The sequence below is a fragment of the Erithacus rubecula genome (genome assembly GCF_903797595.1).
Source record: "Erithacus rubecula genome assembly, chromosome: 2".
In the NCBI taxonomy this organism is placed as follows: Eukaryota; Metazoa; Chordata; class Aves; order Passeriformes; family Muscicapidae; genus Erithacus; species Erithacus rubecula.
Genome location: NC_136685.1, coordinates 99,667,788 through 99,682,302, shown reverse-complemented (window position 1 = coordinate 99,682,302; position 14,515 = coordinate 99,667,788). Strand labels below are relative to the sequence as shown.

At 49.3% G+C, this 14,515-nt stretch overlaps 1 protein-coding gene and 1 long non-coding RNA gene across 6 annotated transcripts in view; both read right to left on the bottom strand.

The window, feature by feature from the left end:
* Positions 1-1,010: 1,010 nt before the first annotated feature.
* Positions 1,011-4,006, bottom strand: LOC306814322. Its single transcript, XR_013777143.1, has 3 exons — positions 3,653-4,006; positions 2,144-2,256; positions 1,011-1,518 (listed from the first exon to the last, which is right to left on the bottom strand). It is a non-coding gene; the product is annotated as an uncharacterized lncRNA (long non-coding RNA).
* Positions 4,007-7,740: 3,734 nt separating this feature from the next.
* The window catches only part of SERTAD2 (SERTA domain containing 2), a 75,233-nt gene continuing 68,458 nt past the window's right edge, over positions 7,741-14,515 (bottom strand). For 4 of the 5 annotated variants that reach the window (XM_079324864.1, XM_079324865.1, XM_079324866.1 and 1 more), the window contains one exon: positions 9,299-10,284. In XM_079324864.1, coding sequence (XP_079180990.1) covers positions 9,336-10,280 — 945 coding nt within the window. In that variant the 5' untranslated portion in view covers positions 10,281-10,284 and the 3' untranslated portion in view covers positions 9,299-9,335. Of the gene's footprint in view, positions 10,285-14,515 lie in introns of all 5 variants that reach the window. The other variant, XM_079324863.1, reaches the window with a different exon arrangement.

The window sequence follows — 14,515 nt, the reverse complement described above, 5'->3', positions numbered from 1 at the left end:
GGCATGGGAGGGGAGGCAGGAATAGGAGTTTCTGGCAGGAGGGAGCAAGCTGAGACTTGCCACCTTTCCACTCCTCCCCAGGGCCACACCGAAGAGTCGTCCCTCCTGCCCAGCACGTTTCTCTCCCTCTTTCCCTGGGATGACACAGTCCTGGGGTTGTCCTTGCTTTTGTGTGTGGGACTCCAGACTGGTTGAACCAATTCTCAGTGGATGATTCACTGGGCACTTTTTGGTTCTTGTTTTGCTCCTGCAGTGTCTGTTTTTGGGGCTGTGCTGTGGCTGCTGTTCTGCATCGCTGCCATCCCCAGAGCCCCTGTGACACACCAGGAGTGTACAAACCATTGTTGTCCTCCTCTGCAAGTAATTCTGGGTGTGCTGGTATATCTAACCCACTAACTCGAGGCTTTTTTATAACCCAAACTGAGTGGCAGAGGTTATGAGGTGATTAAATTTTTCTCTTTTTTGGTTGCATCAGCGTTCTTCACTTGGGCTGGACAAAGGAAACCATCCAGAATTCAGTTTGTAGGAAGTAGGAAATAGGCCACAGGACTGGTAACACCACACTGTGTTTGGGGAGTCACCTGTAGCACAAGAGGGATGGAGGGGGTGTTTTGAGCTCTGCTTAGAAATTCTGCTCTGTTTGTTGCTGTTGTTGTTGTTGTTGTTTGTTGTGTGTCTTTGGGGTGTCATCCAAACAGGGGTGGCCTTGCTACCACCATCTCAGAGCTGCATCTGAGAGGGAAAAAGAGCAATCTGCAAGCTCAGCTCTTCCCTGCCCCCCTGCCCTACTGTTTCCCTGAATCCTTCTCCTTTCCAAGGTGGGAGCAGCCTGGCTCCCAGAGCAGCACAGTCCAGTTCTCCCTTCCCAGTGCCCTGAGGCTCCTCAGCTCCGAGGAATGTGATGGTGACAGCTCAGCCAGCTTGGGCTGTGCCCGTGGTGTCCCTGTGTCACAGTGCCCAGGGGCTGGAGACAGAGCAGCTGCTGTGTGCAGAGACCACGTGGATCCACAGGTAACCCTGAAAGGCTTTTCCCATCCTGAAGCTGAGCTGCTTCTCTCCTGACCCTCAAGCCTTTCCTTGGATGAGAGCTCCACAGCTGGGACCAAGTCTTGCTGCTGGAGCTGGGTTGCCTCTGGGCTGCACTGGCCAGCCCCTGTGTGGTTTTTGAGGATCATTGCTGCTTCCAATTGTACATATTTCCTTCTGGGGAATATGATCTGAGTCCAGACCCTGCTCTTTCTTTCATCCAGTGAAAGCCAAAGTCTGGCAGCTCAGCTCACCAAGCCCTCTTCAAACCCAGGTGTAGCCTAAAGCTGTGTCCCCACAGCCACCAAAGAGAGGTAGGATGCTCTGGTGCTTTAAAAATGGAGTTACATTCAGGACAGATATTCTCCAAATTGAGAATAGGTGTTCCTCATGCCTGAAACTGGAGTATTAACTTGAGGCTAGAGAGCACAGTGGCTGACATGACCCTCAGTCCTGTTCAGGGTGGCAGTAGCAGCTTCTTTGCACTTCTGGCTGGAGAAAGGAGCAGAGGGCTGGGCTTTAAACTGGCTGGAAATGGAGCCCCTCTTTTGTTCGTGTCCTGAGCCAGCTGCCAAGCCTCAAATGAAAATGCTGCTACCAGTCAGGACTCAAAGCCCTCCTCAACCACAGCCCCTGGGTTTGTGGCCCCTCTGGATTTTCCCAGTGGGGTGTCCTGCTTTCCCCCTCACATCCCTTAATTAAGGGATTAATTATATTAGGCAGATCTACTTCACCAAGTTTTCCCACAAAACAGCAGGCAGGGCAAGAACTGCAGACCACTTCATGTGGCTGTTTTGAAGGACTTAGGTGGAAACCTTTGGTAGAAGTAAGGTGCCATTTTGGCTGCCACAATATTAACTCCTGGCAGGTAGGAAAGGGGTGGTGGTAGCTGCCTTTTTCTGCCATCAGGGCAGGGGGAAGGGGATTTTATCCCTCTGTGCCTCCCACCCCAGCAGACCCCCTCCTTCCCCCCAAGGAAGGAGCAGGCTGGCCAAATTAGCTCTGCCAGAGGGTTGCAAGCCAGACAGTAAAGTCCCTTTGGAGCAGTCCAGATAATCCCTCCTCAATGCAAACAGTAGGGGAGTGTGCAAGGAAAGCAAAAGCAATCTTACCCTACCTGAGTATTGTCTTCTAGCAAGCTTCCAGAGGCTTGAGGGTCTTTTTTTCTATTTTTCCTCCCCCTCTCTAATAAATGCAGAGCTTGGCACAAGCACACAGTCCATGTCATTCCTGGTCACACCAGGAAAGGGGCAAGTACTGAAGGCTGTAGGCCAAACTGTGTGAATTAGAGAAAGCAAAGGCAAGAACAGGGTGAGGGGGAGGAAACCCAGTGAATGGGGGAAAAAGAGGGGAAACAGGAGAGGAAATAATCCAGGGAGAGCAGCATGAGGTGGGGAAGGCAGGGCCAAAAGAATGAAAGGAAATCCTTGCAGAAATGGCCTGTTTGAAAGCTGTTCCTTCTGTGCCTTCCCCTGGTAGATGCTGTAGATCTGGAGATGTTTGGAGAGGAAAGACAAGAAGGAACACTCCCTGCTCCTGACCCCAGAGCACCTGGCACACCTGGAGTGCTGGAGGATGAGAGTGCAGGCAGTATGTGCTCAGCCCACTGCCACACGCAGAACCCCTGTGGCTGCTGCACATGAGCCCCTATGGCTCCTTCCCCCTCCCTGGCCACCTTGTTCTTCGGAGGAGAAGGAAGGGTGGGAGGGAAAACCCATGATCTCGCTGGCCTGCTGCCAGTTGCTAAGGCAGTTTTTTCAAAAGGGAGGGGAGCTGTGGAAGGAGGGATCTGCCTGGAGAGGAGGCAGATGATGTACGCAGGGACCAGGCAGAGAGAGGAGCCTGCAGCCACCAGTGATGGAGGCAAGTGGGACCCGGGCCTGAGTGGGAGCAGCGGGCAAGGAGCCCAGAGGAGAGGGGTGAGGTGGAAAGGGGCAGGGGGCCAGGAGAAGCAGCTCCATGCACAGCCCAGCCGCGGAGCCGACATCCCAGCACACCTGTCCCAGCTGGTGGCTTTGCTGTGGCTCTCAGCACCTCTACGAAGCACTGCCTGTGGCAGGAGGGGATTTAATTCTCCAATGATTTTTCCCTGCTGTGTTTCCTCTGGTGAGTACGAGATGTGTGGTCCAGGGAAGCTGCTGTGCTGTGTGAGCAGGGCTGGAGGAACGCGTGTCCACACGGATGTGCAGGGCGGAGGCAGGGAGTGTTACCCGCTGGGAGCCCAGGGGCGCTTTTGCGTCCCCTCCTGGCCTCAGTGCCGCGTTCGGGTCTTTCTGCCCACACAGCATGTACTTGAGCAAGGAAAGCTGGTGCTGCCTGGCCTCAGCTCACTGATATTCCAGTTACTCGGGCCCAGAGAGGAGCTTGGTGTGGTCTTGAGCCATGGAGTCGCTGCCCTGACTCCCCATACCGAGTATCTGCAGAGCTGAGCGCAGACCTGGGCCAGTGCTGCTGGAAACGAGCCACTGCCAGGTCTGTGGTGCCTCCTGTGCCTGGAAACGCCACTCCTGGGGCACGGTGGCACCACCCGGCAGGGGAGGGACTGTCCTTCGGTCCCCAGGTACCCCAGAGCCCTGTCACCTCGAGAAGCAAGGCTTGTGCCTCACGCGGTGCTGGTGTGAGATACCTCGGAGCTGAACCTCATCCAGCCTGCGCCCAGCTCCAGCCTGCTTCCCCTTCCTCCTGCTCCCTGCACGGCGGGCTCAGAGCCTGTGGACAGTTGCATGGAGCTGCCCTCTGCTCGGGTAAGACACTGGGTACCCCATCTGAAAAGCCCAGAGCAATGGTTTGCCCTCGCTGAGGTGGAAAGTTGGAGGGTTGGAGTGGGTGGGAAGCTGCACGCCCGAGGAGGGGGAAGAAGGGCTCTGAGCAGAGCCTGGATGCTCTGCGCTGGAGGCAGCTCTCACTGGCAAGTCACAAGAGAGCAAATAAACTCTTAAAAGGTAGGTGGCAACGAAACCGAAGCAGCTTCGGGAGCGCAGCAGCGGCATCTCCGCCGGCGCTGCCTCGGATCAGTGCCCCAGCACCCGGCCGTGTCCGTACGGGAGCGGATCCCGGGGAATCCCGCGGAGCCGGGCTGGGAGCCGAGCCCCCGGGAAGGCTGAGCTTCACTCCTGAGAGCAGCGTTTGCTGAGCGGACAGAAACCCATTCCCGGGGCCGGCTTAATTCTGCCACTTCTTTCTTTGCGTGTCTCGTGTCCCCGCAGCCATTTGTCGCCGGGACACTAGCCGGCTCCCCGCAGCCGGGACCGGGACAACTCGCTGCTTTTCCCGCTGGCTCTCGGTTCTCTGGGAAGCCAAAATGGAGCAGCCGTGCAGCCACGGGTGTGGGAGGCCGGGAGAGGCGTGCGCAGGGGTGACTCATGAGCCGAGCACCGCAGCCCAGGGCGCTTCGGCTGCGCAGGCACGGCCACAAAAGGCTGGAGCCAAAGGCAGGAGCGAGATCTCCCTCCTGGCTGGCCCCGCAAGCAAACACCAGGCACCCGGAGGATGGGGAGGGGAGGAGGGCACTGACAAATGAAGCGGTGGATTAAGGTGTCAGATGTTTCCTGCTGGGATTTAATGCCTGAAGGACAGCGCATTCCGTGCATTAGGAGCGCGCAGGTCCCGCTCCCGGGGAAGCCGCTCGCTCCCCAGGACCGGCTCAGAGCCGAGCATCCCTCGGCACACGCAGCCCAGGAAGGGCCACCACGGGCACAAAAGGCTGGCGGCAGGAACACGCCTGGCACAGGGCGATGTTTCTCCTGTCCGGCGGAGCGGGGTCAGAGCGCGCTGTCCCGCCCCTGTCCCTCGCCACCTCCCACCACTCCTCCTGCAGCCCTCACGGGGTCTCGTCCTCCCCTGACTGCCCTCTTTCGTGGAGGGAAAGAACAAAGCCAGAATTTATTTTAATTGTTTATTGTATAATATAAAACTACAAAAGTAAGACTGCTCATTTCCATGTACATTTGTCCAATTGTTTTTTTGATTACAGCCCATACCTACATGTGAATACAGTAATCTGGTTTCAGATGTCTGTAATATTGCATAGAAAAGGCACAGCTCTAAGGTCTGTGGGAGGGGAAGGGGAAATACAGCCTTTTTTCTTTTTTTTTTTTCTTTTTTTCTTTTTTTTCTTTTTTTTTTCTTTTTGACAAGAACAAGCCCTGTTCAAACAACCATGCACTGAACATGTCACACTATTTACACCTTTTCCAGAATCTTGGCCTTTGCAGGCACTAGTATGGAATACACTCAGAACTAGATAGGAGTTGAGGTTGGGATTTTATCTGCAATTTGTGTCTTTAAAGAGGTTCCAGAACTTGCATTAGGCTTATTTTTCAGAAAAAGAAAAAAGTGCTTAAAAAAGAACTAATTTATTTTAAAACGTTCAGTCTCATTAATTAATAGAATATTGAAAGCAACTTGCACAGAAGCAGGATACTGAAGCCTGGTTGGGGGGGGTGAAAAAAAAAGACCAAAACCAAACCAAAAGAAACCCTGTAACAAGAACAAAAAGTTCAAAACACGCCAGAATGAATTAAACCATTTGTCAGACAGGACTCATTGCGATTTACTCAATTTACCGGTAATGAAGTGTAAACTTTGGATTCAAAAGTATCAGTTTTAAAATAACCCAGGCTCTTACCACACGGCGTTGAGGAAAACCCGAATGACCTGTCCCAAGGTGCGAGTTCCCGCTGCCAGCGGCTGCTCCGGGCGCTGTTTCCCGGGTTGCTCCAGCGCTCCCTCCCTTCGCCCCAGGCCGGGGGTCCCTCGGTGCAGCCCCAGCCCCAGGCCGGGGGTCCCTCGGTGCAGCCCCAGCCCCAGGCCGGGGGTCCCTCGGTGCAGCCCCAGCCCCAGGCCGGGGCTCTGGCACAGCTCCTGGGGCCGCAGGGAACACCCTGCCCCTTCTCTTCTGCCGGGCCTTCCACGCGAGTTTAAAGAACAAGGAAAACAGCGTCTTTTCTAAACCTTTCCCAGGCCAGCATGATGGAGATGATTGCATTTGCTCCTGCCTTCAGTGGCAGATTCCAGTATCGTGCCAAGGGAGGCCCCTCTCAAGAAACCAGTGGGGGGTAGGAGCCTGATTAGGAATTTTGAACATAATTTTGAACATAAACCTGTCCCTCCTCCATACCTTTTTTTGCATATTTCAAACAACCAGACCCATATTAGAAAAAGAGTGTAGGGAAAAAAAAATCCTGTGATCCATGCATATCCTGACTGGAACTCAATTCATTCTTCCTGAATCTGGCTCCCATACCCTTTTTCATACAGATTTACATTCCTACGAGAGGATACATTCCTACCATACATTCTGTACATGTTACAATCCAGATGTTGTTAGCTTCACAATAAAATAAATATATTTACAGAAGGAAAAAAAAAAGGAATAAATAATTTAAGAAAAAAAAAATCACTTCAAATCCAAAGCTCTCTTATTCTGCTCCCATCTTGTCACTTCATTGCACGTTAATGTCAATCTCCATCCCTGGTGTAGGTCTCAGAGAAATTCCACGTGTGGCTGCTGTTGGGGCCACAGCACAGGCCCAGCTGGAGACAGTCAGTGACGGTGCAGGGGCAAAGCCACAGCTCAGCCCTTCCAACCCTGCACCAGCCTTCCCAACCTTCTGCAGAGTCCCACAGATCAAGCAGGTTCTTGTCCTATGGGATTCCAGTAGGGATTCTGTCACAGGACGTGTTTCAGCACCAAGGAGCCACAGACACTGCCCAAGTGGCAAAGTGGATTTAGAGCTCGGCTCCTGCTCTCTGGGTACAAAAACTTTAACTCCCCTTAACAGCACAGGTCTCTGAAAAGGGCACTGATGGGAGCTTTTGCCTAGCAGGTGGTTATTTGTGCAGATTTAAATACTTAAGTAATCCCAAAAATCAAGTGGCTCCAGTGTCCTGCAAATCAGTTTTCAACCACGGTAAGGCAAGTGCCTACCATGTAGCCTGGTGCTGTTCCAGGTTTCTGCAGGATTGTGTTCCCAGGTACTCGAGTACAGGGACAGAAAGGCTGTGGGTTCTCCTGCAAGGGTCGAGCAGCTGTGGAACAAGGGCTGGGTGGGAGCTGGAGCTGTCCCCCTCCTCCCCACCCTCCCTTCCTCTGGTCCCTAAGGCTACGCTTGGTCAATGCTCTCCATTTGAAGCAGTAACTTCCTTTCTCTTTAGTCTGTGTGATGACTGCAAATCCATCAGCACCCCAGTGCTTCTGAGTTCAGCTGGGGAAAAAGCAGAAAGCAAACCCACCCCCCTGGGCCAGTGCCTCCCCCTCCCCCAGCCCTGTCTCTCCCTGGCAGATGAACTGGGAGCCAGAAGCACCTTTCGCAGCTGTACATGATGCATTTCATTTAGATTAGGAGTTCCTTCATTGCAAAAATGCATTTGCTCTCATCCTGTGTCTGTGTGCACATCTATGTTACATCTATCTATATACTAATAAATACATATGGCCTGTTTTAAAGTGCCAATTTATAAAAAGCCGCCTCCTCAAAAGGCAGGCAAGACCCAATTTCATCCATGACAAGAAGGGAGCAGAATTGACTGAATATTGCCAAATAACGTAAAACATAATTTAAAATTTCTTAAATAAATATAAAAGTTATTCCTAAAGAAGCCATAGGCATGTCAACAATATAGGTTGTAACCGGCACTCAACAACTAAAGTACCATTGGAAAACTAAAATGCCATAGCAACTTCAGCAATAGGCATGATACATTGCAAACATCTTCTTTTTAAATTAAATGTACACCACAACGAACTTAGGGAAAAAAAAAAAAAAAAAGCCATTGGTGCAGTAAGAAGACTTGTCGGGTGTTGGGGAGGGGACCATGCATAGAAAGCTGTGTCTGTATACTCCTGGTAAAACGGGTCTATAAAGTGTAAAGCAGGTAACACAGTTGATACAAGAACCCAACTCTATACGAGATGCCAAGTGATGCCACGGCTCCAGTTTCAACAGCAATGGATATGAAAGCGAGTCCATCCAGTGCAGGTACGAGATGAGCTTCACTGCAGTAATACTGAAGCTGCCTTTTTCAGCACTTAGCACAGTGAGGCGGGAGAGGGGAGGAGGAATGCTCCAAGAAAGGGCGAGCGGGCGCTGGCAGCGCCGCTCTGCCGTCAGTCAGGGGCTGCCGCGGGAGGCTGGCGCTGCGCTGCGGCTCCGGGCACGTCGCTCCCGCACCGCTCCAGCAGCTCCGCCTCGGCAGGGGCCGGGCCGGGCCCGGGTCCGGGTCCGGGCTCGGGTTCGGGTTCGGGTCCGCGGCAGGCGGGACGGGCCGGCCCCGGGCAGCGCTCGGCACCTCCGGCCGTGAAGTTCCACAACTGTTTCCTGCCAACTGCTTCACATACGTGTCGGAAAAGGACATGGCTCTAAGTTTCAGGAATCACAGTAGTGCGCAGTGGGTACAGCAGGGAGCAAACACTTGTGAAACTCCGGCATAAGCAGCTCCCAGCCCTTTCTTAAAGCACTTTTTTTTTTTTTGTTTGCATTCAGGGAAACCGACTGCAGGCTTATTTGATCCAATTTTCTCTTTGCACCATACACATATAAAACATTACAACTCTGTATAAAAGTACAAGTGGTTCTTGTACATCTGAATTATGCAGGAACTATGTGAGCAAATCCTATCAAAATAGCTATTTTTTGTGTGTATAAACAGCATTTGTTTTTAGAAAAAACAATACCATAAACTGCAGAATCTGTACAAAAATATAAAATAAATTTGGGCAGCAGTTTCTAAACAGCCATGTAAATGCAACACTTAAAGAGGAGCAGGTTAATGCCTCCAAAAGGCTGAATTGCTAAAGTCAACCTATACAGGGCTAAAATGGTATTGAGATTATCTAAATAATAAAATTTTTTACCTCTTGCAATAAAACTTATAGAAAAAATAGACAAGTATGCACATGCAATTTACAGCTTTCCCCAACATAATCCTTGTGCTTAGCTTTTACCTTTTTTTAAAACTTTTTTTTTTTTTTGTAATAACATAACATTGTCTACAATACATATCTTTCCTATACCAGGATATTCGGTCTTCCTTGAGGAACCACTTTAAAAAAAATACATTAGAAGTGGTCATACATGGATGAAGGCACTCCAACTCTGCTCGAAGCAAAAACTAGTGTGATCCTTTTCTTTTCAAAAAAGGCAAGCAAGGATGCATGCACAGTGCTGTGAATTGGGGCTGGAAGGGACTATGGAAATACTACCAAGTGTATATACTGGTACTTAAAATTTAAAAACAAACAAACAAACAAAACAAAACAAAAAAAAAAACAAACCCAACAAAAAAAAGTTGCTATATTTCTAATATTTTTAAGACCCAACAAGCACCTCCATGATGTGATCCAGTTCTGTGAGATCCATTTTGAAAGGCTGATTTGGAGTTACTGGTTGACTGCTGTATGGAGCGAGAGTTTTTAGGAGCTCGTCTGCTGAGACAGGAGCCATTTTTGAGGCAGCCCCCGTGGCAGACGTGCAGGGGTCAAAATCATACATGGACGTATCAATGTCAGCGAACAGAATGTCATCCAGGGTCAAGTCTGTGAGGAAACCCGTGGAAGCTGTTATCTCAAAGTTGCCAGGCAGGGGGTCCATGAGTTTGGATTCAGCCGTTCTGCCCTCCGGGACGCCCTCGGGCTTGTGGATGTTGGACTGGCTGGGCTGGGCTTTAGAGTCGCCGGCTGCCGATTCCGCTGCTGCTGCCTCTGCGGAGGTAGGTGCTGGACAAAGCTCCTCGATTTCGTCCAAGGCTGAGGAGAAGCTGTCCTTTACTGGGTGGAGAGCAGGAGGTGGTGGCTTGGTGGGACCGTCGTGCTGGACAGCCGGGGAAGTGCAAAACGTGTCGTCCTCGAGCAGGGAGGCCGGGGTGAGGCAGGACTCCAGGGGCATGGTGCTTACCAGGTCGGCGGGGAGCAGGGGCGGCGGGGCCAGGTGGCTGAACGCCGGCTGCGCCTCGCGGAAGCTGTCGCTGAGAGGGTCGGCGGGCTGCGACGCCGCCACAAACATGGGCCTCAAGCTGCCTTCTTGTTTGAGTTCTTCCTGGATTCGCCTCAACATGTTGTTAATTAAAACTGTCTTTTGCAAGCTTGGCTCGGTTAATGGCCTGTGGTTATAAAGTTTCATAAGGGAAATGTTGAAGATAGTCTGACGCTGTAAGGTGTAAGACACCTTAGAGGGACCGTCAGTGGGAGACACCACTTTGCCTTCCAACCCATCTTCATGCTCGTCAAACTTCCGCTTTCCTCCTTTCCCCAACATATATCTGCAAGGGAAGAGAGGAGACTGATGAAGGCAGCAAAGCAGGTGCACATCTGTCCCCATCAATAACTCGGCCTTGGCCCACAGCAGCGTGACGAGCAAGCAGCAGCCACCCTAACGCAGGGCTCTGGCCCATCCATGTTTAGGCACGGCTCTGCTGCTAAATTCCAAGCAGGAATTCAAACAGCATCTATGATACTCAAGATCTGGCATGCTTGGCAGCAAATTTCCTCCTCCTTACACTAAGCAAATACCTGTCCATAGGAGCACAAGCCACAGGCACTGTACTGAATGTTTCCTCACATTCCCTAACTGAGACAGTGCTATACCTGGGAATACAAATGTAAAGCACCGAGGTTCTCACAATGAATTTCCTCTTTCTATACAAAAGTGTGTTCACGGGGGAAGGGAAGCAAGGCTCAAGCAATTGTGTGTTGAGAGAAACTTCCCGGTGAGGCTGGGAGATCCAGCCCTTGGGTACACCAGCATATACACACCTGGGTTTATTTAGCTGATGGCCTAAGGACTAAACTACCAGAGCAGGAAATGAAGTTATCATACTCAGAATTAGATAAATTACAGATGAAGAAGATCTCTCAAGTCTTTTAGTCTAATCACCAAGACCACTCTGCACTACACTCTGCTGCTGGTCAGATGGCATTTGAAGATTTTGAAGGAAACAAAGGGGATTTTACCAAACTTGCCCCAAATTATAAATAATTTCTGAGCGAAGATTAAGTAGGGCAGTTCAGTCCCCAGTGCCATCTCTTCCACGATGTTTCAGAGTGCCTGGAAATGCTCTTCTACACAGCACAGTCCCAACCTCATTTTGTCACCATCATTTTTGTGACATGAAGATCCCCCCAAATGCAGGGGAATGAAGGACTTGCTGTGCTGTGACAGTCACACGACCTAATGTTATGACCTCTCAGTTTCCCAGGTAGAGTGGGGAGGTGCTAGAGCTCTAACCCACTCACTCTTTTAATATGACTACAAGCAGCTCCCTGTTCATTCCTGTATCCCTCCCTCTGTTTAACAAATTCTTCTGGCATGAAGAATTCTGTCTTGTTTAAAGAGAAAAAGAGAAAAGAAAAAAAAAAGTAAGTGGAAGAGGCCTCCTAGCCACAGGTATCCAGAAAGAAGTTACAACAGCCATATAGATTTTTAACCCAGACCTGATCCTTCCCACATTATGCAGCTATCATCTGGGAGACAAAGTCTGCCCTCCTTATTTGAGTACAACTCCCAATCCTCCCAGTGGGATTAGTGCCTGCCAAACTGTATTAGGCAGGTCTAACACAGTTTGATGGTTGCACATCAGTTCAGCTGAGAAACAGTGTAGATAAACATCACCAAAAATGACTGACAAACATTTAAGAGCGAAGAGACCCTTGGGAAGCAGAAGAGGGGGCAAAAGAAGTCAGGGTTTCAGGTGCTACAAGAGCTTCAGAAAGCATTTGCTGGGTGGCAAATCCAAAACTACATTGGGTGAAGTGAGCCTCTTCTGGTTAAAAATAAATCCCAAATCCAGATAATTTTCTAGCATATTATGCAATTAAAAAAAAGAAAGGCAGGGGGAGGGAGCAGGCTGAGCAGAGCTGAGGAACAGGTAGGCTGCCATCCAAGCTCCTTGGCCAGATACCAGCAATTCCTGCGCCTGGAATCTCGGGTGAACCAAACCTCTGAAATTTAGCGCTGCTGCCGAAGTCTGGTTTTTCTCTGCTCCCTAGTGTCACTTCCATGGACTACTCCAGAGCTGAGCACATGGGTTTGGGGTGCAAGCAGGCAGCTTTGCTATTCCAGTGTTCACAGCACACACATTTCCTCCCCCTTGAGACAGATAAGAGCAAGAAAGGGAGGATCAGGCTAGCAAGAATTAAAAACCCTGCCCAATTCCAGCACGTTTTTAAAGCAGCAAGGGGTTAGGAGGAGATTTAGCAGCTTTCCATCCCTTCCTGCTATCTCCTCCCCCTGAAAAAAGACAGACTGTCCTAAAGACATACCAGTGCTCCTTCCACAATGCTCTATTTAAAGAAGACATTTTTAAATGGCTTGGGGACTCGAAGAGTTTGAAGTTTGTCAGCCTCTGCCAGGAATGTATAAAAACATTCACTGCACAAAGCAAACCTTTTCCACCATGATAAAGAAAACAGCCCAGGCTCCGTTCCCTGTGCTCAGTTATTCATCATTGCCAGGTGACGCTGCCAAGCATTCCCAACAAACCCAAACGAGCCCATTTCCACACAAGACTGAGGTGCTGGTAGCAAACACATTTTTAAAGCTGATCAGTAAGAACTATGGGATCATCACTTAGCAAATACTATGATAACCTCACTACGTCATTTTCCAGGAAGCTCAGATATTATTCAACATTTCCTGTATGTGTGACTGTCAAGCTTTCGCATCTCACTCCATCTTCACCAAGCTTGATTCAGAGCCTGCCCTTTTAAAAAATAGATCAGGCAACTCCCAGTCTCACCTACTAGTTTTCAGCACAGCTTTCAGTTTCCTTTTTGCCCACAAATATTCTCTGAAGAGGGTTTAACCCCTAAAGCACCAAAGCAAGATGTCAGCCTAAGCACAGGGCTTTTATTCCACCAAGGAGAGGGCTCAAATAAGCATTGCTAGATTCTCTGCTTTATAAAGTTTTATTTTATCCCCTTCTCCTCTGGTGTGCCAATGGGAACTGTAAAGAATGTTTTCCTCCAGTTTCCATAAATCACTTAATTCATGCCAAGCAAAGCAAGCAGATGATATCTTTTTAGACCAACTGATAGAGTTGGTAAAACCAGACACGCTTGGGGTCTTGCAAGTCTTTCTCTGGCTCTTCATAAAGGAATTTCATAGTTTCTGACCACTGAAGCTTAAGACAATGTTGACTGCTTGTTCTTTACAGTTCAAGCCATCTCTTTCCTCCTTCAACCAATTCCATACCTGCATTAAGGGGATCAGTCTTGTACATCTTAAGATACTGAATAACAATTTTTTTTAAAAAAAGGACACTGGGCAATACCAGCATTTGATCTGAATCAGTTCCATTCATCTCAAAAACTTTGCTCCTAGCCTTCCCAGCTAAACCTGCCGGGAAAACAAAAATGCCAAACTTAAAAGATCAGCTTGAACAAAGATCAGTACAAAACAAGACAAACCTGCACTGTCCCAGGTGTCAAAAGAGAGTTGTCCAACCAAGTCATACAGCTGTGACAGGGGCAGCCAGACAACACCAAGCCACCCAAATGCAGAACTGCACAGGCAGAGATAAAGGGTAACATTCATGGAACATCTCTCATGCATCTATTTTGGCTGAGCAGCAACCTCAGCCAGACATATTTCTGCTGCATTTTCACCCGTTTGCTAAACATATCTTTGAGGCCAGGTATTAAGAGTTGAGCCTGGATGTCACTTTGTTGTTGTTGTAATAAAGGGTGTTGCAGGGTTTTGGTCTGCAAGTGGGGTTTCAATGTTTCTTAGGTATGTGGAACCAGAAAGATGAAGAAAGACAATGGAAAAGCTGCATCTTTCTGGGGACTGGGGTGGGAGTTACATGGAGATCTTCCCCAATATTATCTACCAGTTGGCTTCAGCTCTAGAAGACCCAGAACCAAAAGCAAAACTATTGTTGCTGAGAAAGATTCTACTTGCTTTTTTGCCCATTTAGGGTGATTGCACGCGCCTCAGTGCCAGAGAAACCCTAGCATTGTTTGGGAGTTGTCTTTTCTTAATTGAAAAACAAAAGCAGTGTATTTTTTTTCTCATTCGAGTGTCATTTAGCTTCCTTTTAGTGGCTCTGCATGCTTTTCAGACAGAGCTGGAAAAAAAAAATGCAGTTGGGGCTCAGCAGAAGAGATAATCAGCCTGGAGCGGATGGTTCTCTGGAGTGAACCCGCATCGATTAAACACAAGAGCTTGTGCAATGCCTGTGTCTGAGCCCACTCAGTGATGAATCCTCTGCTCTCCGGAGGACAGAGGTACGTGTAAATTTGTGAGAGGAGCACTGTGTTTATTGATTGTGCTTTGGACACTTCAACACCACTGGACTATTTCTGAAGTCTTTAATATTTGGCACCTTGGCACAGAAAAGCACCAGATATGTAAAAACTGAGAGAAAAGGTGATTTTGCTCACCCAATAATATAAATAACCTTTAATTTTAATTCCCAAAGAGTTCTAACAATTGAGCTTAAAATACCTCTCAAGACTGAGGGCTCATCTTGGAAATCAGTTTTACAATCCACT